We start from the raw sequence: 25,254 nt of genomic DNA, 5'->3' as shown, positions 1-25,254 counted from the left end.
CATTTTACTTATAGCTCCTTTAACACAGTGTTAAAAAGGCTCTTAAGTGTTAGAAAATTGTCTATATTGTCTATAATACATAATTTCTGACAATTGTTTTTCACTGCATGAAAAATATAACAAAAAAACACATTAAAATGAGTAGAAGGCAAATAACTAAAGGAAAAATTAAATAACTAATTCTGTCTCATGTAATTTTAGTCATTAGAACCTTAGAAATCAATACATCAGTTTTAGATTTCAAGGTGTACATGGATATTTTAGGTGATGATACTAGTTATCATTTGTTACTATTGCTAATCATCAACAACACAGTGAAGAATGCTAAAAAAAACACACCAGTCGCCTAAAATTTAAAAAGTTTTGAATTAGACGGTAAATATTGTTGTTGCAAGTCTCAATAAAATCTTTCAAACATTCTTTCACCTCCATCACGTCTAAATTAATACCATTCAACTTAAATTTACACAAAAAACTGACAATACAGAAGTTTGTGTTTAAATTTGTTGCATTGTTAGATATTACGTGAAGCTACAGATTTTTAAAGCTGTTGAAAGCAATTATAAATACCAGATGATTCGCTACACCATTGCTACATGCATGCTCAGTATGAGGGATTGCTGCAAAGCCATCAACAATGCAAACGACTGTCCACTGTGGCTCTACGCTCTTTCAGGAGGAGTGAATGCTACTTATCAAGACTCAATGCAATCTGATGGGTTTCCTTAGGAAAATATTTGACCAATCAGTCTGTATGATTTGATTGAATTTGACTTTTTAAAGTGCCCTGAGATGACGTGTTGAGAATTGGTGCTATACAAATAAAACTGAATTGACTTGAAATTGAATTGATTCATACGAAAACTATGTCTAAAACAGATGTCCTTCTATATCTTCCTAACTTAAATGAGTGTTGTTTTTTTATTTGGCATAATCTTCTTTGAAAAACCAAACAAACAAAGAAAAAACTTTTGCTGTGCACAGGCTACCTATTGTATCCATAGTATAAGGAGCTCCCCAGACCCACACCTTTATTCTCCTAGCTCTACTGCAAGTAAGACACTGGTTACCTCTAAATACCCTCCACAACCCCATTTTAAAAAGCCTAAATATCTTTTCATTTGTTAACACTAAAACCATGTTCCTTGATGGTTTTTTCTTTTTACACATAACAATTGTAACAGTCTGTCTGGCTTAAGTGAGGAACTAATTTGTTCCCTGTGTCATCCCTGAGCACATTGAGAGCAAATTACACAGGCAGTCTTTGTAAATAACGTTTACACTGATTATCTGCACAGTGTATTGGAATGTACATGTTTTTAGTATGAGTATTTCCACTTACATTTATTTACACAAATTCATAGTGTCTTGTAGCTGTACTGTATTTGAGCCACATAACATTCAAGCACATACTCTCACACACATACAACGCACACAATGATCACATGACTTATGCTCAAGCTTGATAAAGATTCATGACATACAGTGAAAGCATTTTAATCGTAGATCTAGGAAAATAAGTCAGCACCGTCTGTCTTAAGTAATAACTTCAGTATAATAAGTCTTTGACAGCAAACAATCACACAAATCACTTATTTTGAACAAACCAATTATTGGAGACAAATAATATTACATCCAACAGTGAAAGGGGTTAATTTCCAAAACAGTATTTCAACAGAAAAAACACACAAGAATATCTCAATGCTTTGAATACAAATCAAAACGATAGTTAAGTCCGAAAAGGTCACTTCTTTCATCATGAATTAATGGTCTTCAAAGAATGGCTGTGCAAACACAACATTCTTCAAGCTTCACGTCAAAGCAAAAGTTGCCTTTTCAAACAACAGTTAGAATATCTTAAAATCAATTTCATTAAACAATCCTACATCTATCTGCGACCACTAATTGAACACAATCGATAAATCCAGAAACAAACTTACTTCTGTTCTTGGTGCGGAAATAGTCCCATCTCTGTCTCAGAAGCACGTTGGAAAATCAGCAATGACCTGTCAGCGCAACAACCTGAACAATCACTTGGCAAACTGTTGTCTCTTGACATCTGCACAACATTTCATGTGCTCCATAAAGCTCACCGCTCGAACCAACAACACGCTGCAGACCTTCACACGGGCGTCGTCCTTCGGTTCGCCCCGTTTTTCACATCTTTCTGGAAGCAGTTGTGCACTTGTAAAAACCCAGTGTTCCTCTCAGGACTATACGGTCCGGCAGGCCCGCCTCCACCCTTCAAAGGGTCTCTGCTGAGAGCGTACATGGATATGTCCCCCATCGGCAGACCCATCCCCATCCCTCCCCCACCGGGGCCGCTGCTGATCTTAATCCCCACAGGGGAAGGCTCGCGGGACGGGTCGGTCGATCTCGAGCTGGAGCGCGAACGCCTCCGTCTGTAGCGGTAACTCGGGATGCGGGAGTATGGCGAGGAGGATGACGTGGTTTTGATGAAGTCTCGTTTTCCTCGGAAGCGCGTCTCCTTGTTTTTTTCGATGTATATGTTGACGGCGAGAACACCCACCGACTCAGCCACGATGAAGGAGAGGGCGCCAAAGTAAAAGGACCAGCCGTAGTTGTACTGGTTCTTCTTGTCCTCGTCTTTCTTGTCACTGGGGTCCCCGGCGTTGCTGGAGATGTAAACAATGATGCCAATGATGTTGCTTAGGCCTGGAGAGAAGGTGCAAAACAAATGGAAAGCAGAGGGAGAGATGGTAGTCGGTTAAAGCTAAAAAAAAGAAAGAAACTCTGCCTTCAGATTATGACATAGTCTATAAATTCTGTTGTAACAACACTATGTGGGTGTAAAGAAGACAGGCTCTTTTCATGCTCTGTATGATATCTACAAGAATCCAATAAAAAAATATGTTCTCTTGCTTTTTTCAGGGTATGTCTAGGTGGAATATATTCCGTATCATCCAAGTTTGTGTGTTTATGTGTTGCTGGCTGTCAGCCTGGTCCTACCTGCAGCCACAAACAGGATGCCTGACGTGAGAAGGATGTTGTTCTTCCTGCTGTATAGACGCGCGACCCCGACACACAAGCCCCCCAACATCAGGAGGACGGTGCTGAGAATTGGAAACAGGCTTGATGCACGCACTATGCCTGTGGGGAAAAAATAAAGACAGAGACAAGGAGTGATTTGTAATATTATGTGGCCCATATTTAGTTTATTACATGCATAATGGTATGAGACCCATACACAGTGGATGTCAGGAGTTTACGCGCATCTGTTAAAATGCAGGGTTTTGGGGATGTAGAAAAAAAATAAACTATAATTGTTTCAAGATATTTTGCACCTTTAATTGGGATCCAGATCCTGTAGACTTCAACTTAAGAACTCAAAATGTTGTTGTTGTTGTTAGGAGACTATCAGCATGCCATACATTAACTTGACAATATTTTACCTCTTTTTTTTCAACATTTTTCAAACGTGTCAGATTGTGGGACATTTTATGTTCACTGTCCTCTAAAAGTGATCCTATAAATATTTGTGTTAGATTTAATTCCATTCAAAAAAACACTGAATATCTTATTTAGTAGATTTTGATGTTTTCTTGAGTTTAAACATCATTTTTTTTATTTATCTTAAGCTTTTAAAGATGTTCTCAAGCTTGTATTTTGGAGCTTTTTATAAAGTCATCAGCCTTGAGAGCAATCCTAACTCCATCAGCAGAAAAGTAATCCCAGATCCACATGCTCCTCACTGTGGGTATGGCAACAACATGAACTGTAGCGCAGAAGCAAAACTTTTCTTTTTTGATCAGACCATTAATACATGCTTTCACGAGATTTTGTGTGATTTCTGTTATGCCTGGATGATTTCTGTGGAGTGAGATAATTTTGTCTTAATAACCTAACACCTTAGCCTGGACACATGAAGACTACAGGACGCTGGAGTCACACGTAGAACACAACTGGCCCTTGGGAGAAAATCCTGCAGCTTCTTCCGTCACACCAGCAGCCTCTTTGACAGCCCCTACCTCCAGTTTCCATCCAGTATTTTTTTTTCTTTCTATTTTTGGAGAAACATCTAGCCGTTGTCCCGTTACTGTTGTTAATTTCTCTGCAAACCTTCACTGAGCATATTGTCGAAAGGCTGTATTGGGACAGTTTGCTTCCCGACATATTTCCACCACTCAACAACGCGTAAATACGTCACGTTTACGTTGGGCACACATTCGCACTCGCGTCAGTTTGCCACATTCAGAATAACTTGAACTGACAAGAGTTTACATGCATGTCGATCGGATTATCAATCTGCATAAATCACCCCTCTCATTCGGAATATAATTTAATTCCGATTCGGCTTAATCTGATCACAATATTACGACTGGCTCATTACATATTTTTAATCCAATCGGCCCTTTATTCTGATTACTTTTCTCCATGTAAATGTAGCTGCTGAGCCAACCCAAAAAAACAGAAATGGTTTTTGCAGATGGAAGCCACAGACCCTTTTCCCTCCTCGTTTAGTTTTAACTGCTTTTCAGTAGCTTAACATTTGATCAGGGTCAGTGTCACGACTGGTAGCATGAGGCTTGGACCCTACAGAGGATGTGCAGGCAATCCAACTCTAATAGCATGGCGTGTCTCCCAGCACAGCCTCAACATAATGGAGGAGATTTCAGAAAACGGGCAGTAACTCTAGGAGAGCTGGACAGGGCCATCTGAGGACCTTAACCCATCAGCAGGACCAATATCTGCTCCTGTGTGGAAGGAGGAACAGAATGAGTACTGCCAGAGCCCCACAAAGGAACTTCCAGCTGATCACTGACATGAACGTCTCTGACTAAGCCCAACATTATATGCTATAAAAAAAAAACACATTATTCTCTGGGAAAGACTGGAAGACCAGGTTCAACATCACATGCTGGATGCAACACTGCAACACATGCAACACTGGCTACTTTGGGTAAGGTGTCCTAGATTTTTCCTTAGCTTGAAAAAAAAAAGTTTATGAATAAATATTTTGCTTAATGAGTAAATCAACGTTTATCTCTGTAGTCTAAAGTGAACTAAGTCACGTGCTTTCACAAAGATAAGATAAAGACATTTGAATTGTGAACAATTTCTAAAACAGAACTCAATATTTAATGGGATGTTTTTCAAATAAAAGTACACAACTGATCTTTTTTACGAGGTGAGATTTTCTGCACTGATAAGCCTGCCCTGTTTTAGACAAGGCCTGTTGCTCACCACGCAACGTCTCATTTTATAGCAGAGCTGCAGTTACTGTCATGATATCAGGCTTTTATTGGGGGGATAGAGATGTCATGACACATTAAGTACTCTTGTGATACTCCATATTCACAGAGGAGGGGAAAAAAAGACAGTGGATTAAAAGCTGGAGTGTTTGAAGATAAAGCAGTTGCACTGACTTACGTAAGATGTACTCTGAGCTGTCTGTATCATAGTCGTTATCCTCTGGAAAGTGATTGATCCAAAAGCAGCTTCCCTTGTTGATACCTGCGAAAAGCCAAAAAACAATGTTAAGATGGGCACGTATGGCAGCAATTAAAGGAAAAACATCCCAGGTAAAAAAAAATGACCTCTTCCCCTTGCAACCACATCGCAAATCACAGGAGAACATGCTGGTGAGGATCTAAAACACTTAGAATCTCCGCTCTCTCCCCTCACCAGGCACCATGTATTCAAAGATCCAGTCTCTCCACTCAGAAAACATTTCTCCAAACATTTAAGGGAATAAAACATAGGAGGATTATAAATATTGATCAGTTAAGACTTTGCCGTAAAACTCTGAATCCAGTTTTCCTGCTTTCATTCTGACAGTTGGGCCTTTATTTTACTGTTAGCTGCTTTCGCGCATTAATTACTCCTACAACAATATATCGGAGCATAAGTGGCACAGGTTTCATTAGTATGAAATGCTTAACAAGTACCTTAGCCCGAGATACACCAACGGGAAGACCGAACAGGCTTATAAGCAATTTATACTATCAAATAAAATAACTCCACGTTAGCTTTCAGACTTACCCTCTAGGAGAAGAAAATTGCCCGTGCATTTCAAACGTTCATACATTTTATGATTAAAAAAAGTTAGATACTGTTTAAATAGATGAGGTACAGCACAATAAATGGGCTACTCAACTCAAATCCAGAACGTCAGTGCCAAGAGTAGCCGCCCTGCCGGCTACTCTTGATAAATCACCATATTCCAAATCAATTATAATTAAATCCCTGTCCAATCAGAAAACCTCGAGCATGACAGATTATTACCACATCACATGCATCACCATAGTTCTTCTTTCTTTTGTGATTAACAATAAACCAGAACTCTACAGTACAGTAATGTGGTCATTTTACTCTGGGCCGTTCACACTGAGCCTGGTTCTGCTGGAGGTTTCTTCTTGTTAAAGGGGATTTTTTTCCCCTCCACTGTCGCTACATGCATGCTCAGTATGAGGGATTGCTGCAAAGTCAGAGATACAATGCACAATACAGTTCCCTGTTGCTACACGCTCATCCAGGAGGAGTGTATGCAGCAAGTGAATGACTTGATGCAATCTGCTGGGTTTCCTTATACAGAAAACTATACTATACAAATCTGTCTGCATGATTTGAATTGATTGACTTTGTAAAGTGTCTTCAGATGACATGTTGTGAACTGTATAAGTAACAGTTCACAACTGTTTGGTATGCCAAATCATCTTAAGCTGTGAATCAAACAGATCTGGGTTTCGCCTAACTGCTCACAGTTGAAAGAAATACTGTATTTGCTGCTGCAGATGCGCATAATGTGACATGCTTTACTTTAATTTCAAAAGGTACTGAGATTCTAAGCACACAAGGCATTCGACTTTAATGCAGTATGTAGGTCAGGGTCAGCAAATGGCTGATCTTAAATGAGGCAGATCGGTATTACTGATCAAGGCATCCTTTATAAAAGACAGGTCCTAATCAGCTGCAAGAAACTACCCATTAGGTTAATATAGGAACACAATCTCTTTTATAATAACAGGTAAATTGTCTCAAAATAAGGAGGGGCCCTTTATCTTAACAGAATCGTTTAAACTAGCACAGTTGGAAGCTCTAATGTGGCCCGTTGATGAAATTCTGCTTAATTTCAACGTATCATTACAGAATAGCATTTTTTCTACTAAAATCTAAGGCATTTTTTCAGCAGATGCACACAGTGTTAGGGTGGTTCCCAGTGAGCTCAGTTGGAGCTTAAATGTTGAAATCAATGTGAGCTCTGGCTGGCTGATTAGCTGCATTCACTGGCTGTTTCCTTTTTTTTCTTGTTCATCTTACCGCATCCTGTGACTACATAGCATTTTGGGGTCTCACAGGTACGGTATCTTTGATAGTTAGCACATTTTGGTGCGTGATAAAGTATGCAATCGCACAAATACTGATAGACATGCGGTGACCTAATGAGTTAAGCAACGTCTCTCACTAAGTAGCATTAAGTTGTGCTTTTTAGTCCCTGAACTATTTTTTTTTTTTTTGTATGTGATACTCTTCTGTGAAATTAGCATTTTTGTGGTTGACGTCTGAGACAGCAGGGAAAGGAAATTAAAGAAATTCAGGGATTAAGTGATGAAACAGGCTCAGACTGTTTGCTCCCCCATCTTGAGCTCAGTCTTTCGGTTTCTTTCAACAGTCATCTTGTCTTTTTCACAGCACTCGCTCCACTATCATGTCTCAAACACACACTTCCTTGACATGTTTTAGATTGCTTTCGTCTTTAAATTCCCCCCCCAGCTTCATTTAAATGATGTGCGGCTCAAACACACACCTTGAATTAACACGGGAAGCTCAATGACAACACATAACCTTCCACATTTATGTTTATGTATTTGTGCTGCATTCCTTTTTAAACTGCTAAGTTGGCGATTCTGAGTTTCCAGGTGAAAAACACAAATGGCATACTTAAATTATCATGGGTTTGCTGTGTTTCATGTGCTTCAGGAGTTAGAACCCAGATCTAGAGTTGACGTTACATTTATCGTGACCAACTTCCAGTTCCCAACTTGAAAGCCAGTAAAACTGAATTGTTTTGACACAATATCTTTAAAGTGTACAGTATATTTACAACATTATGTGTGTGACTCATGTATTGAGATTTAAAAAAAGACAGCAGCAGTGTAAATAAACGGTGCATTACCGCAGCTTTAGCCCTCTATGTGTGAAGAGGCATAGTTAGATTTTAAGGCTGGGGTTGAGATTTAAAATGCTGATTTCTTGAATTGAAATGATGACTTCAGTGTCTGTTTCACTGGATTTTTTTTCCGCTAGTTAGAACTGGAAAAATCTGACTTAGTAAAAATTGAACAGAGCTTTTTCACCCTAAACGCAAACTTTATTTGGCTGATTTATGTTCATAAAGTGCTGATATCTGCAGTAATAAACTGTTTAGTAGCACATCTATTAGTTTGTATCTGAATAACTTAAATCCTGCACTGTGCCACAGTTTGTAGGTCCGGGTACTCCGGCTTTCCCCCACAGTCCAACTGTTACGTTATTTAGTCCTAATTGCTCTTAGGTGTGAGTGTATGGTTCTTTGTCCTGTGTGTATCTCTGATGCCATGTGATGGACTGGCAACCTGTCCAGGCTTTTCCTTGCCTCTGGTCAAATGGACACTGGCACCCCTCTCTTATTCCATATTTTATTATTAAATTTACTTAGAGACCATACATTATATTTCTATTCCGTTCTATTCTAAATGATACGCATACAGTTCAAATCAGATTTTTACATGCATAAGTCTGAATTGACAGTTACTGTATTTTTTCCCCACTGGTATTACCAAAAGTAGTCATATTAGCTAACTGCCAGAATACAGGAATAGAGGATTTTATTTATTTATTCATAGTCATAAGTTTCAATGTATTAGTATTTGGTGGCACTATTTCGTTTAATGATTTTGGTACCATTTCACAGGCTTATTACAGCAGCCTGCTGGTACTTTGTATTTTACAGAACTGACTAAACTTGGTAAAGGTTGTAGCTTTTTAGCTCTTACCACAAACTTACTAGGTACTGAGCTCAGGGCTTTGAGATGGCCTCTCCAAAACATTAAGACAACATGATGCTCCCACCCATGTTCTTCAGAGCAGGAGTAAACCCTAAATTGTATAGTTATTGGACCCACAGGACATATCTACAACAATGTGGGTCTTTGTCCCCTGGGTGTATTTGTCAACTTTACCCTGGCTTTTTATATTGGTTCAGGAGTAATGGCCTCTTCCTCTCCTAGTGACGTTTAGCCCAGTTTGGTTTCACTGTAGAAAATAATACTTGGCAGTTTCAGCCCACTTCTAGGCAAGTTTTTTTTTTTCAAATTAATTTATTTTACTTTTTATCTACGGTTGGAAAAAAACTTTGACACTAAAAAACATTCATGTCTGGGGGAAAGAACTCACATTGTGAAGGTTGGACCTACACATGGATCTTAGATTTGCACGTTATTATTGCCAGTAAATCCAGTAAATGACAATGTTGTCAATTAAAATATCAAAGCCTTACAGAGCAATAAAATCCCAGTCTGAGATTTTCCAAATTGCTTAAAGCAATAGTAATCCTAAAACAAGTAAAGTTCTGACAAAAGAAAGTAAAACTTACTTCCCTAATTGTTCTGGCATTTAACAAAGAAAAGTCCCAGCTGACCTAAAACACGTTTGGTGTAATATAATGTCAGACCGTGATATTTATGTGCATTGTGAGATTTTTATTTTATTTTAGTTTTAACTGCATGTCACTGACATGACAAGACTTTATGATTCGCAAAATGCGCACCTCTCATTTTCATATTAGGACTCACATAAAAATTGGTTTATATATATTAGCATATGGGGAACGATTAAAAAACAACAACAAAATGCTTTGGCAACAGATCAATTTTCTTTTATTTGTATTATCCTAAAGATGGAAAAACGGATGCCTGTAGAGTAAAAGATTGGATTTAGGAATCTAGATGTGCGCAGAAGGCCAATGAGGAAATAATTGGGGGTATCATAGCAGAACGAACAACTGTGCAGAGAGAAATAGAGTGAGCGCACTGGGGGAGGTGTCTCCCCAGGGCCCATTTGTCTGAGAGATTGGAGCTCATCTTTTATTACTCAGCATAGCTTCACCATAGCAACCTCCCCCCAGCCAGCCAGAATCACATTTCTATTGCCGCTCCTCAGAGGACGCCTTTGACATCTTTCTGATGCATTCACCAGCCTAACGCACACACAACCTCTGACGCCCCGTGAAAGCACAAGATTCGCCCACATCAAAACTGTGAAGATCTGCCGATCCTCTGGATTTGACCATGTGATGTCAGACTTTATGTTTTGGTAAAAAGCATCCATATCTTGCGACTGCTGCTGAGCATGCTCGGAAAGGATGGGTCCACTCCTTAAGTGAGAGGTCTTAGGTGCAACATCGCCGCTCTTTCTTTAGTGCTTCTAAACAGCTAATTTTCCACAAGTGCTCAGATACATCAAATCTCCAGCTCTCCCTACAAGACATGGTGTTCGCATGATTTCTCCCATAAAAGTCAGACACCATCTCCTGATTTTTTTTTTCTCCTGAGGCTCACCCATTATTTATGCTGCTCATTTTACCCAATAGAACTAGTTAAGCTTTGAATTGCCCAGACCAGGGAAGTCCATTGACGCAAACACAGAAAGACTGCTGCAGAAAGTGAAAGGCTGTTTATTTATGTTAGTAACAAGGGCGCTGTCCAATTGAAAAGTGGTTGCCTACTTCAACATACTAAACAACAGACAAAAAACAGTGTTTGAAGGTTTTTTTTTTTGTCTGCACAGATGTGTTTTTGTATCTAATGTGCATGTGTGAAAGACATGAAAATAATCTAAGCAATAAGAGCCACAGAACAGCAGCGTCCACTTCATGTGTAATCCCTCCTCCCTTCACTTGCTAAGAGCTGGTTGGAAACAGCAAGTGATATTTAAAAGCACTCCGCAATCTATTTCAAATCTGTTGTAGCGTCTTACAAATGGCAAGGAGAGGTGAATGTGCCTTTTGATTAACTTTACATGACATCCATAAATAGCATTGCTATTTTTTTTTTCCACATGAAATTCCAGGATGAGTCATAATGGTACAGACTCTGAGCCTGAAGTTTGAGCCCTCTATAATGACTATATTCATGAGCATATTGAGATTAGTGTGTTGGAAAGTGTTGCCTCTTCAGAGCTCAACAGCCCGCACTGTCGACTCTCAGTAAGTGACGGATGCAAAACGCATGAAATATGAACCCCCCCCAAACTGATCATTTTTTACTGGCATGTGAAAATTAAAAACCAAAACGTCAGCTTGCAGAAACTGTTAATGTAAACTGTTGCCATTGTAAAAGTTGTCCAAATGTTTATATCTAATACATTTTTTTTTTTTGCCAAAGTCCCTGGAAAGGTGTTTTAACAGACAGTTCTGGATCGAGGGCAGTTCAGGATGAGCCAAGCCATGCGGTGATGGTAGTGCACAAAAATGACTAAATGACTGAATGATGGAGGTGTAGAAGGCAAGGCAAGGCAAGGCAAATTTATTTATATAACACAATTCAGTACAGAGACAATGCAAAGTGCTTTACATGACTAAAATATAGGAATAAAAGCAAGTAGGGATAGAATGTAGAAACAAAAAAGAACATTAAAAACAGTAAAACAGTTTAACTAGAACATTCAAAGGCAATTTCAAAATGCGTTTTTAATCTTGATTTAAAAGAACTCAGGCTTTCTGTACTTTTACAGTTTTCTGGAAGTTTGTTCCAGAAAAGTGGAGCATAGGAACTAAATGCTGCTTCTCCTTGTTTAGTTCTGGTTCTAGGTATGCAGAGCAGGCTGGAGCCAGAAGACCTGAGTGGTCTGGAGGGTTGATACACTGTAGAAGATGACCAACAGCTCCTGTCAAAGGTTTTCCTTCTCCAGTCGGAGCAGGAAGTACTGTCTCAGCTAGGACTTATTCTATGTTTCTATGTGTGAGGACCAGGTCAGTTCCCTAGCAAGGGTGGTTTCTAGGAACCGGACAGACACAGTGGTGTTGAGGATGCTGAGCACAGGCAGTGTGGGTGTGTTTTCCGGTAGTATATCCTTGTTTCCAAAGTCTTAAGTGAGTTAAGCTCCAGGTGGTTCTGACCACACCAGTAGACGAGGCAATCTACCTCCTGTCTGTTTGCAGACTCATCCTTTTCCTGCATCACACCAGTAACAATTGTTCTCATGCAGGCGAAGATGCCCCCCACCCTCCACTGCTGCTGCTGATGGTCAGTCAGGAAACTGGTGACCACTGACGGGTTGAGATCGGCACTGTGAGCTGGGTGGGCTTATGGAGGAGGACTCTGTGGTATCGGGATGATGGCAAAGAATTTGATGGTGGAGGGAACCTCATAGAGATCTAGAGAATGTTGAAAATCTGAGGGAAGATGGGAGCCAGTGGGTCAGCACACGCTCTCAGGCATGAGGGGGGACACCTTAGGTCCTGGAGCTTTCCTGGTCTTCTGACACTAAAATCTTAAATCCAGGCAGGCAGTCTGAGGAGAGCGGCTGGTGGATGGAGAGCGTTTGTGTCAGAGTAAGATGCGAACGAGTTGGTGGGAGGTGTTAGAGGTTGCTTTTTAAACCTGCAGTAGAAACTGTTAAGGTCGACTGCTAGATGGGGATTATGCTCAGGGTGAGGGGACTTTAGAGAGTGTTATTTTTCAAACCGTTCCAAACTGTAGCAGGGTCACCAAACTGAGAAGCTAACTTCTCACCTAGCTTCAAGAAACTGACTGAGGACACACACATGTCCTTATAAAAAAAAACTGATGTACAATGTCACAGAGTCAGCAAAACTTTTCAGGTCCATGGCTGAAGCTTAAACATACTCCAGTCTGTGTAGTCAAAGTAGACCTGTAACTTGTGCTTGGACTGCTCCATCCACTTCCTAATGGTCCTAACCACAGACAGTGATCAGAAAGTCCCCAAGTAGCCCTGGTGATTGTGATATATGCATTTTTTATAGCTGTGTAGTAGCGGTCCAGTGTGTTTTCTCCTAGGTACTTGGGTTGTATTCTAAGTTCATGGAGAGTTTGCACGGTTAAAATCCCCAGAAACAAACACAAGAGAATCAGAGCGGGGGGTTTTTTTACGTCTGTTATGAGCTCAGCAAGCTGTTTTTTGAACTTTTGATGAGTAGGCATTTAGCGGGACATTAACACTGGCCAGAACAAGCAAGAGGAACTCCCTCTGAAACGAGAAATATTTACAGTCTACCAAAAAAAAAAAAGAAAAAAATTGCTCCAGGTGAGGACCACATGGAAGCTAGGCTTCTTAATTCACAGTCTAGGGAGAACTTACTGAGCTAGGTTTTGGTAAAGCCGAGGGCAAGTTTTTGAGGATAACAAGCAGCAATTTGTCTATTTTGTTTGATAGAGAGCAGATATTAGCAAAGTGTATAGAAGACAATGGTTTACAGAGTCCCTGCACGGCCAACATTGAACTTTTCAAATTTATGCCTTTTTTGCGCCATTATTTTTTTTGCACTACAAACATTGCAGAACCTTCTTCTGCACTGTTACATTGTTATCACTGCTGCACTTTATATTGTAATGTTATGTTATTCAAATTGCAATCTTATTAAATTGTCATAAGCTGTATGCAACGGAATTTCGTTTTGTATGCACTCTGTACATACAAACAAAGTTTGTCTGTCTAAGTCTAAGTCTGTATGAAGCTTCATGAGTGTGCCTGCCTGTTTACTTTGTCTCCGTCTGAGGCAAATTCCATGGGCAGTCAAGATCTCAGTGATGTTGTGGTTGATGAAAAGTTTAGAAAAAAATGACCATAAAAGACTGTCTGAGTGAAGGAGATCACCGAATGGTGGAAGATCACCACTCGGTTTGACCCAGTAAAGCTGAAGAGCACAGCACAGAGAATGCAAGAAATATAGAACTCAAACCAAAATGTTAACCATGTATCGTTAGCTTCAGAGGGAGTTCCTGCCCCTCAAGTGGAAGAGTTTAAATATCTCGGGGTCTTGTTTACGAGGGAGGGAAGGGTGGAGCTGGAGATCTACAGATGGATTATTGCAGCCGACGCAGTAATGTCTTCCCTGCACCGATCCTTTTAGGTGAAGAGAGAGCGGAGCCGAAAAGCGAATTACCGATCGGTCCACTTTCCTACCCCTCACCTATGATAATGAAATCCGGGCCATTAATGAAAGAACAAGATCGTGGATACAAGCCGCTGAAAGGAGCTTCCTCTGATTGGCACTCCCCTGGAGATAGGGGAGGAGCTTGGCCATCCAGGAGAGATGTTTTCTTATTTTCAGGAAGATAGATTATTGTAATTTTGTCTTTGCCTGGTTCTATTAAATAAAAACATAGGAACATAAATAAATCAGGCAGATTCAGCTCACCCGAAAAGCTGCAGCCAGAATCCTGTCCAACACCTGTAAGATTGATCACATAGCCAGTGCTTGAAATCACTGCACTGGCTGTTTGTAAACTTTTTAAATCTCGTTCCAAGGTCTGCAAGGCGCTGATTGAGGGCTTCAGCCTTAGTCCATTTCAGAGTTGCTTGTCAGGTATGTGGACCACTCAAGTTATCAGAGACCGCTCATTCAATATTTTCAGAATCAAAAATTGCTTTATCAGTTTATTAGACTTAGACTTAGACTTAGACTTTCTTTATTGTCATTTTGTATACACAGAGTGCATACAGAACGAAATTTCGTTTTCACACAGCTCAGAAATATTGCAGTAACTCTACAGGATACCTTGCAGTGAATTACAGTACAGGATAAAGTGCAGTGATCAATCGCAGTCACTTACAGGATAAATTTCAATTTACTTCCGGATAAAGTGCAGCAGTGAACAGTAGGCAGTTGAAATGTAAACAATGTAAACCAAATGTAGACAAATATGCAGTAGGGTGCAGCAGTGATTTAAAAGTGGACAGTTGCATTGTACGCAGTTTTGCAGTACGTTTCCGGTTAAGGTGCAGCATCAATTTTGCAGGATACGATACAATGTACAAATGTGCAAATGTGCAAATCAGCGAATCTAGTGTGGTACACTTTTATACTTCAGCAGTTCAACAGTCTGATTGCAGCAGGGAAAAAGCTTTTGCAGAACCTCTTTCCAGAGGGCAGCAGGGAGAATAGTCTATGGTGGGGGTGTGAGGGGTCCCTGATGATGTTACGGGCTCGAGACACACAGCGCTGCGATGAAATGTCTTTAATGGAGGGAAGAGGAGCCCCGATGATCCCTTCTGCTGTCCTCACCACTCTCCTCACGTTCTTCCAGTCGGAGGCACTGCAGCCTCCACACCACACAGAGAGACAGCTGGTCAGAATACTCTCTATGGTGCTTCTGTAGAAGGTCGTGAGGATGGGCGGGGGCAGGTGGGCTCTCCTCATCCTCCGCAGAAAGTACAGTCGCTTCTGTGCCCTCTTCACCAGTGATGTGGTGTTCACAGTCCAGGTGAGGTTGTCCGTGATGTGCACCCCCAGGAACTTGGTGCTGCTGACCACCTCCACCGCTGAGTTGTTGATGAGCAGTGGAGCATGGTGAGGCCGGTTTTTCCTGAAGTCGACGATGATCTCCTTCGTCTTCTCCACGTTCAGGATCAGGCTGTTGTCTCTGCACCAGCCCACCAGCTGCTCCACCTCCCCTCTGTAGTCCTGGTCGTTGTCGTCTCTGATCAGGCCCACCACCGTTGTGTCGTCTGCGAACTTCACAATGTGATTGGTGGTGAACTATGGGAGCGCAGTCGTGTGTCATCAGGGTGAACAGCAGGGGGCTCAGGACGCAGCCCTGAGGGGAGCCCGTGCTGAGGGTGACGACATCAGAGGTGTTCTGTTCGACCCGGACTATCCGACCCGGACTATTCCTATCATATCTTTGTCATATTCTTTTTTTTTTAAATGTGGATTTCACAGTTTCTTTTTATGTGATGCCTAAGTTTTACTGCTATTCCTTTCATGTATTTCTCCCTTCCAACATCAGTCATTTCACCTTTATTTCTTTACTTTCTCATTCGGCAGTTTTTATTTATTTATTTTTGCTTTATTTCTATTGTATTTCTTCTTTATAATACCCAGTGAATGACTTGCGCCTTGGCTTGCATTCTAATACTTGGGCTGAGAGTAAAAATAACTAAATAATGATTTCAGAACAATTTGACGTAGGACAGCACCACAAGACAACAGAAATGATTGACAAAACAGGTCGTTACTGTAGAGTAGAAACCGACTGAGTTCAGTGACTTGGCTTTAGTCCAATTAGTCAGTCCAAGAATGTGAAAATGTCAAAACAGTATCGACCTATTGTCCCAAACACAAGATGCCCAGCCCCATAACTCCTCGGGGATTCCTGGCAGAGCTGCAGAACAAAACGACAAAGCTTTCCTGAACAAACAGCGGCGAAAATAGCCATTCTGTGTTGTTGTTTTTTTAGGTAATCAGGCTTTTCACTAAAAGTATGCTTTTTATAAGGTCAGTTATGACTAGTACTATTTAATTTTATTTTAGACTGTCATATCTAATGCAGTTTTGCATTTTGTTTTATTTTAGTTTAATCATTACTGTTTTGCATGAGCAGACAACTTTCCAGATGTAGTTCCAATTGTGTTGTCACATAAAGAACACAAGAGATACAATGTGCGCTTCTCATGCAAACTCAAAGCCAACGCGGAAAAAAAATCGCAAAGAAAGAAAGAAGAAAAGAAAGACAGAAAAAGTTTCCACCCTTATGCTCTTATATTAGATTTCTGTTTTTACCTTCGATGCAGCAGATCCTCCACAGTCCAGAGTGCGTTAGGTCCCCTCTCACCTTCTTGGTTTGCATCTGGGTGTCGTCGGTGCTGGCATTGGTGGCGTTGCAAATGTACGCCCGGGAGTAGAGCCAGTAGTCGGTGCCGATGGCAATGGTCATAAGGCTGAAAGCGACGAAGGCCCCCGCGATGGCCAACAAAGTCTGAACCCCTCGGTCACACCATGCCATGGCGTCTCATAATGTGAGCATCATCCTCCTCCTCGGCGGTTTACGCACGCAGCGAAAGGTGCATGTTGCTTGTTGTAGACTCGCTGTTGCCAAGCCAAGAGTCGATCCTTTCTCGGTTAACTCTTCCTTTTTTTTATTTTATTTTTTTTTCCCCTCTCAAACTTCAATCGGAGTTCTGTTCGAGACGCGCAGAGCTGAGATCTGCACAGCTTCTTATATTACGCTGAAGGCGACGATCAGTCCAGCTACAGGTGGAAATATATATAAAAAAATCCCTTGATGATCCTGTAAAGTTTTATCAATGGATTGCCGGCGTTTAAAAAAATATAAAAAAACAAGATGTGCACTAATCAGATGGAGAGACGCTCTCCGCACAGTTTACTGTTTGGCATCAAAACGCACAATGGATGGTGCATCCAGGCCACACCTTCCAGCGCTTTAACCAGCTGAGAGCGGAAATGAGTGAGAAGACACCCTAACACAATGAAGAGCTACAGAGACGTTGCTCCAAATGGTGAATAATCAGGGGTTTTATGGCAAGATAAACAATACACATGTGCACAAATATAACAGTCAATTTACGCATAAGATTGGCCTGAACGCTAATACAGAGCTTTTCAAAATGCGTACAGTTCTGCCTGCAGAGTGGGAAAGGAAAATCTGATTTGCAATTGGCTTTTAAGCGACGAGTTTTACTTTTTTATTATTATTAAAGCATCCATCAAAACAACTTTAACTGGACAATGTGCAACATTAGACAAATCATAAATAAAAATGTAAGCAACAATATCTACAGCATAGGCTTGAAGACGTTCACTTTGCCTGGTTTTGCGTAGGAATGTTTCTAGACATAAATCTGGATACCATCAAAAAGTTGATGTATATCAGTAATTAATTTTAACAGGAAAAGAAAGGCTAGTTCAACAGCTTGTTTCTGTTAATGTGGACGATCACGGCTTGCAGCTAATGAAAACCCGATAATGAGTTTAGCGGAAAGTGGAATTTCAAAAAAAGACCAATGAAGATTAGTTTTTACCTTCACGGTCATGAGAAAAGACTGCTGACTAGGCAGTTGTCCAGTTTTCATCTACACTCTCTACCAGGAAAGTAAGCCACAAAAAGTTTTCACAAAAGAAGCTGTTCAGACGGCTGTAAGCAAACATAACAAAGGAAAGTTGATGGGAAGGAAACACTGTACTAGAAAACAGTGCATGAGGTGACTGCACCCCTCACCATCACGTTCCTCATAAGCCGCTTTTGAACCGCAGAAGTCTAACCTTGGCTCGGTAGAAATAAGGACCGGTCTGTTGTTCAGTGGCCCAGAACCTTCTTGTCAGATAAAAGTAAATTTTGCTTTTCATTTGGAAATCAAGAGTCCGGAGGAAGAGTGGAGAGACACAGAAACTGTTTTAGCAATTGCTAACTCAGCGTAGCGGTGATGCTGATTTAATTTTTAGATGAGCTTTCCACCTGCCCACACTACCACAACTACCAAATCCTACCAAATGAACAGGGTATCACTGTGCATGACTGGCCAACAAAATGCCCCGACGTAAACACCATAGAAAATCTATGCCAGGAGAAAGCTTTGAGACACCCGACTCATCAATACAGGCAAGAAAGGCTACTTTTAAAGCAACATGGGCTTTGCTAACCTCTCAGTAGAGACAAAACCTTATGGACTCCATACCACAGCACATTGATGCAGTGATTCCTGCAAAAAGAGCCCCGAAACACATACTGATTGCAAATACAGTGTAGGGACACAACCTTGACTAGGCCAACATTAATGTGTTATAAATCTTTTTTTTTATTGGCGTTACACAATTTTCTAACCAGGGTTTACTCTAAATATAAACCACCATCAGCAAAATTAAGAGAAATGAAAACCTGAAATGTGTATAATGAATCAATTATAGCTATAAGTTATACCTTTGATTTTTCACTGCATCTAACCAAACAGCTCTGCGGTTGGTTGAACCTCCAACTAAGATCACACAGATCAGGAGTAAAGATAACAAAAAAAACATAATAAAGACTACAATAAATAATCTTGTCCAATCTGGAAGGGTTTTAGAGAAATCTTACTTCTTTCCCTCCAAGTTAGCCCTAGCTGCGGGCAGCCGGGGGTCTCTGAAGTTCTTGATGAGCCGAAACGCAAAAGGGATTGGCTGCTATGCTCCCCCATCTTTGACTGTTGGCTCCACGGGACCCCAGGCTCTGAGCCACTTCCTGGTCCAGTCAGACAGATTGAAGAGAGCACAGAGCCTTTGTCAGAGACTCAATGTGTGTGAATGTTAAAACAATGAAATGAAAAAGGGATGCCATAACTATTTTCTAGCATTTAAAGACATCTGGTGTGGAGAAGGAATTAAAATAGCGATGTATGGAGATGTGAATAAATCTAAGAAATAACAGTGATTGTGAGGATGTGGAAGATAATCATTTTTAAGCATCATTTGAATTCAAGAAACAAGGGAGACCACATCTTGTGGCACATTTCCAGTGCAGTCTAGAAGGGTTTCCTGAGCTTTTTACCTTTACTGATGTAGGAGTTACTGACAACAGTGGACTTGAAGAAACGGAGGAAATCTGTGTGCATGTGTAAACAAATGTTTACAAGCCTACAATACACTCTGGTAACCAAAATTATTTCAGACTCTTAAAGGAATGCAAACAACGTGGTCTTATTAATACTCAATGGAGGAAAAAAAGTCCATTGAAGTTTATTAAAAACATTAACAGTCAAAGCATTTACTGAACTTTTCAGAGAAGTAGTGTCACAAACAGCAACTCAGTTGCATGTTGCAAATGAATCTGAGTTATCTGAGCTCAAAATTGTGGCTTGTGTTTAACATTTGCTGTCCTGTTAGGGGTCTCTCTGAAAAAGAGGGTAGTAGCTGTTCTTCAGCCTGGCTGTTCCTCTTCATCTTGGCCGCTGTTTATTCCCTGCTTTTCCCCCAATGGGGTTGGTTTCCAAGTATATTGTCCTTGGGCTAATTTTGCATATTTAAGAAATGTATCAAAGTGCTGCCATGAATCGACGTGGCCTTTTGAAGCCATCTTGACCAAAGTAGCTGTTGTAATGAGGGGGCATTGGGGACACAGATAATGAATTTAATTATGACTATCATTATGTTCAGAGATGCTGTTTGGCCTCTCCCTGTCTCTTCTTTCCATCCTTGTTCCTGCTTAACCCGAGAAATCACTGGAGCAGTCTGCCATTTTATTCTGCTAATTGACGTCTCCTATGTGCCAGTTTCCTTCTTTCTGATGCTGTTCTCCACTTTCATGCAGGTTTTAGGCTTATGCCAAACTCCAACCTTTTCTATGACCTATTTTTTTCTTTTTACTTCCATTACAAATATGGCACTGTTAGTATCATTACTGAGCCCTAATTGCAATATCTTTTCTTTGAGTTTTCAGAGGCTGCTATAGCCTGGCCTATCCAGGGAAAGAGATTGCGTAATTTGCCTGGTAGTACATCATTCATGTATGTGCCAATGTGTCAAACCCTCTTGAGTTGGAAACTAAAGGCTTTATCGGCTGCAACGTATTATTTTCTGTGAAATAATTTGGCCAAGTTCTGTCCAAATTTTGGTAAAATTGTACGGTAAAGACAAAAGCTTTCGGATTTGAATTCTTTGAAAAGGGGATTACGAGAACGCATGACTAATTTGATGAGAAAGTGGCAATTGGTCTGAAATAAAAGTTTGCTTGAAGCAAGAAGAAAGGAAAAAAAAGTGAAAACACAAAAATTAAGAATTTTACAAATGGTATGCAAGCTAAGCCATTTTGTAAAAATGTATCTCTAGTTTTAGAACAGTAAAATAAAGCTTTAATTAGAGGTAAACATTTTTTAAAAACAAGACCTATAATGCCTTCATTAAGAAGGCTAACTGTACGGCATCCATCTGTTCATTTATGGTCACAATGATCCAGGCCACTATGTCTAAGGTCAGAAATCAGCTATAACAGCCTTTCAGCAAAATTTAAATCTGCTGTTGATAAAAATAAGTAGAATTTAAATTGAAGTCCATCATTTCAATTTATTTTAGATTAAACAAAACATATACCAGTTGTCATCATATAAAGGAAAATCTTGCAGTTTCAAAGTTATTGTAACAGTTATAAATACCAAGCAAATGTTTCTTTGGGCCCCATACAATTTTGGGCAAGCTTTCCTTTAAGTGAAACAACGAAAAAAAAGCAAGTTTGATTTGATGTATATCAATTTATACCTGTACCTGGGAAATGGAGAGGATTAGCCAGATTAAGCTAATTAATTGATTGCACTAACATCAGGGAGATCACATCAGCCAAGAGTAGTTACAAAGAGAAGTTGAAATGCAGCTTCTCATCGAATGACCATGTTTCAGTCTGGAGGGCCTTGAAAAATATTCAAGGCTATAGGACTAATGATGCACTGAATGGTTGACGATCACTACTTCTGTAGGTTTGAAAACTAGGGATTCACACTTCACTTCCACACAAAAGAACTGCCTGCACCCCCACCAACAACTCTGTGACCAACTTTCATAATCACTCAGATCTTCACCAAGTCTCTGGCGCTGTGTGAGGATCCCTCCTGCTTCAAATGCGCTATCATCCTCCTGCTCCCAGAAGAATGCACTACCAGGGAGTTAAATGACTACAGACCTGCAGCCCTAACGTCTGTGGTCATAAAATCTTTTGGAGCGGCTGATGGGCGTTGAAGCATCAGACCGACACCACAGGCCCCCTGCTGGACTTCCTGCAGTTTGCTCACTGTTCATCCAGGTCAGCAGATGATGCAATAAACTTGGGACTACACTTCATGGTGCACCACCTCAACCACCAAGGGACATACGCCAGGATTCTGTTTGTGGATTTCAGCTTGTTCTTCAACACCAGACATCCTTCACCAGAAGCTCACACGGCTTACAGTGCCATTCTCCACCTGGAAGTGGATCACCAACTTCCTGACTAACCAGCAGCAACAGATGAGACTGTGGGTCATCCTATCCTGCTTGAAAGCCATCTGCACGGGCAACCCCCAGGGGTGTGTTCTCACCCCACTCCTCTTCTCCCTGTAAACATATAACTTCACCTCATTGAACCAGTCTGTGAAAATCCTGAAGTTCGCAGTTGACAGCACTGTCCAGGACAGTAATTAATCCATGTGTGGACAGGAAATGGTTCCGATGGTCAACTGGTGCAGTCAGAACGACCGGGAGTTTAACATACGATGGGCCTCACACATAGACACTGTTCAGAAGACTGTACATCCTGCAGCAATTCAAGAAGAACCACATTCTACAGGAGATGCTGGTCATCTTCTACACTGCCTTTATTTAGTCCACGGGATTTGGCTCATTCACAAAACTGGATAGGTCCAAACAATTAGTTCTACACAGAGGAAAATCAGGGCTGATCTTCCCTCTATCAGGAATTATGCACGTCTGGGGTCAGGAAAAAGGCTGCTAACTTCTCTGCACACAAACTGAGACAGTTTCTTCCCCCAGCCTGTCACTCTGATGAACATTGAACAGCACAAAGCCTAAATAGTCAGCTACACTGCTGACCTCCCGTTTACTTTACATAAATACATGCTGTTTATATATGCATACCAAATGTCTGTACACTGTGAGTGGTGTGACCAAATGGAAACTCCTTCATTGGGTACACAATCATGGCCGAATAAGTACAGACAACAGATTGTGATTCTGATTCACATTAATTACACTCAAATCCTCGTTCATCAGGTACATCTGAAGCAGAAAACTTGCTTTCTAAATGTTGACTGTCTGAAGGATTCAGGTGTGTCCAAACCCAGTTAAAAAGACAAGAAGCAGCTATGGGTGCCAACTCAGTAACTGTCACATCTTGCATAAATATTTTGAAGCTTAATATTCTACAGTGAGAAGCATAATTTAGAATAAGGAAACATCCAGCAGAACTAAGCATCTTTAAATACCAAGGACCTGAAAGCCACACAAATGCTTGAGAACCAACTACTCTGAGCATGGTATAGGAGAAGAGAAAACTGTTTTGCAGACACAGCACAAGGGCACCTTCCAGTCATTGAACATAATGTCATTATCAGGCCAAAGTATTGAAGATTTGATCATGATATGGATCATGAGCGAAAGAACGAGATCCCGGATGCAAAGAGATGAAATCGACTTCCGCTGGAGTGTGGCTGGACCTTAGAGATATGGTGAGGAGCTCCGTCCTACCGGTTCGTTGCTTCTCCACATTGAAAGTAGCCAGTTGAGCTGGTTCAGGCATCTAATTAGGATGCCCCCTGGGTTCCTCCCTTCTGAGGTTTTTCAGGTATGTTGCACTGGGAGGAGACCCCAGGAAAGGCCCGCAACTCCTTGGAAAAGGACTCCTTGGGATCCCCCAGAAGGAGCTGGGGGATGATGCTGATGACAGGGATGTCTGGGTTTCTCTCCAGAACTGCTACCCCATCCACCATATGCCAGGTAGGTGCAAGGCGAACAGACGGATGGTGGGCTGGATGGATGATCCTTGCCATGTCTGATAGCTTAATTTTGGACCAAACTGTTCACAGATCTTGATAAAAGTCTTAAAGAAACAACTAATCTTCAGCAGAATGACTAAACAACAACCAGTGTGTTGCAAGATGCCCACCACAGAAGTTCTGTGGTGGATTCTTGAAAGAACTGTACATAACCTGTATTATTTTGATGTTATTGTTAGATATTTTTATTTAGATTACAAGGCCGCCTAATGCCAATGGTTCTCTTTTATGTAGGATTTGGGTATTTTCGCTAAGATGATTCTTCATCTTCTTTTAAATAATTTCTGTGTTGATTTGTCCACATGATCAGAATAATTATTCTGCTGAAACGCACTGGTGACACATTTTCTGTTTTCCTAGTAGGGGCCACTTGGATTTTATTTCAAATGTCTTATTATTTGAAAGAGGTGTCAGGAGCACAGACTCATAATACCACAGATCCCTCATTGTACCTGACAGTGGACCAGAGGTGCTTTACCACAGATTCACTCAAAGTTAAGTTTGGTTAACCGATTAAATTACAGGCTGAATGTCCTTTACAACATGCAGACATAAAACATTAATACAACCTTTTCCTTGTGAGTGATGCTGCAATTACAAAAGGCATTATAAGTGCAGACAGCGTCTGGAGCAGACAAGAGAGAGAAAAGCATGTGAGACTAAGCTTAGAAAAAAAGAAGCAAACACATACTCAGCCCCCAGGCTGTCAGAGCCTAGCTGTGCTTTGACAAGCTGGAGTTTACTGCAGCATTTCTTTTTCCCTGACTGCCTTCTCTTATATTAAAGACATGGATACCTGTAGCTTATTTTAGAGGTGGTAATTTTGCCAGACTATTAGGTTCATCTCTTTCTCTAGTCATTATAGTTGTCAGATTGAAAAGGCCAATGCGGACATGATGGAACTGTTATGGTTTAAAATTACTTCCAGTTTTGTTTTTAACCTTATTTATTTTGTCCAGGTAGTTTGAGCTTTAACTGGCCCTTCATATTCATTCATTTTTATCTTGCGTCTGGTAGTCTTCACCCATTCTCTTACTTTGAATTGTGGTTTAGGACGTTGCCTTTTTAAATGGTTGCTTAGACTGAAATAAGCGCCTTCCTGTTTTCTTATCGGTCAGGTGGAGCATTGTTAACGTTGATAATCCTACGTTTTCCTTACACCAAAGTAAGAAGTCATGATCAAAAAGCAACTTGAAAAGAAATAAAGCTTTGCATTTGTTTGGTGGCTTAATTCAGAGAGTAACTTGGTATGACATTAATAGCCACACAAAACTAAACAAGCACATAGACATTTTCATTTCTCTATTTTGCAACTCACTTACCACAATGTGCCATCAGTGTGGTAAGTGTGTGTGTGGTGGCATCTGTGGGAACCATCTGTCCCCTTTGCTTGTGACTTTTTAAAACCCCTGTATGGTTAGATCATTGGCAGGCGACCAGTCTGCCGAGTGGAGACCTGATCATTGAAGAGTAATTTTAACTCTCTATAGTGTTTTAAACTGGGATTTAGCAATCTTCATGCTTATAAGAGGTCAAAGTTTGCAAAATAGTGGAAGTAGTAAAGAAGTGATCATTACAAATTTTCCATAAATAAAAAATATAGATACTTTACTTTTTTTGGTGTGAAACACATAGTTTTTCTATCTAAAAGGAAATAAGAATAAATGATATAGACTTTAACCAGCAACCTTTGTTTGAAAGAACTGCTTTTTTCCTGTTTAATGTTATCTCAGGGATTAGGAAAAACACAAAGTATGTTTT

At 40.6% G+C, this 25,254-nt stretch overlaps 1 protein-coding gene across 1 annotated transcript; it reads right to left on the bottom strand.

The window, feature by feature from the left end:
* Positions 1-778: 778 nt before the first annotated feature.
* LOC105934257 (voltage-dependent calcium channel gamma-4 subunit) lies at positions 779-17,386 on the bottom strand. The gene is made up of 4 exons (XM_012874160.3): positions 16,745-17,386; positions 5,392-5,475; positions 2,971-3,111; positions 779-2,676 (listed from the first exon to the last, which is right to left on the bottom strand). The coding sequence occupies exons 1-4, from the start codon at positions 16,965-16,967 to the stop codon at positions 2,123-2,125; spliced, it is 1,002 nt and encodes a 333-aa protein (XP_012729614.2). The 5' UTR covers positions 16,968-17,386; the 3' UTR covers positions 779-2,122.
* Between the last annotated feature and the right edge of the window lie 7,868 nt (positions 17,387-25,254).

The sequence above is a fragment of the Fundulus heteroclitus genome, chromosome 13, assembly GCF_011125445.2.
Source record: "Fundulus heteroclitus isolate FHET01 chromosome 13, MU-UCD_Fhet_4.1, whole genome shotgun sequence".
Classification (NCBI taxonomy): Eukaryota; Metazoa; Chordata; class Actinopteri; order Cyprinodontiformes; family Fundulidae; genus Fundulus; species Fundulus heteroclitus.
This window is presented reverse-complemented; position numbering and strand designations above follow the sequence as displayed.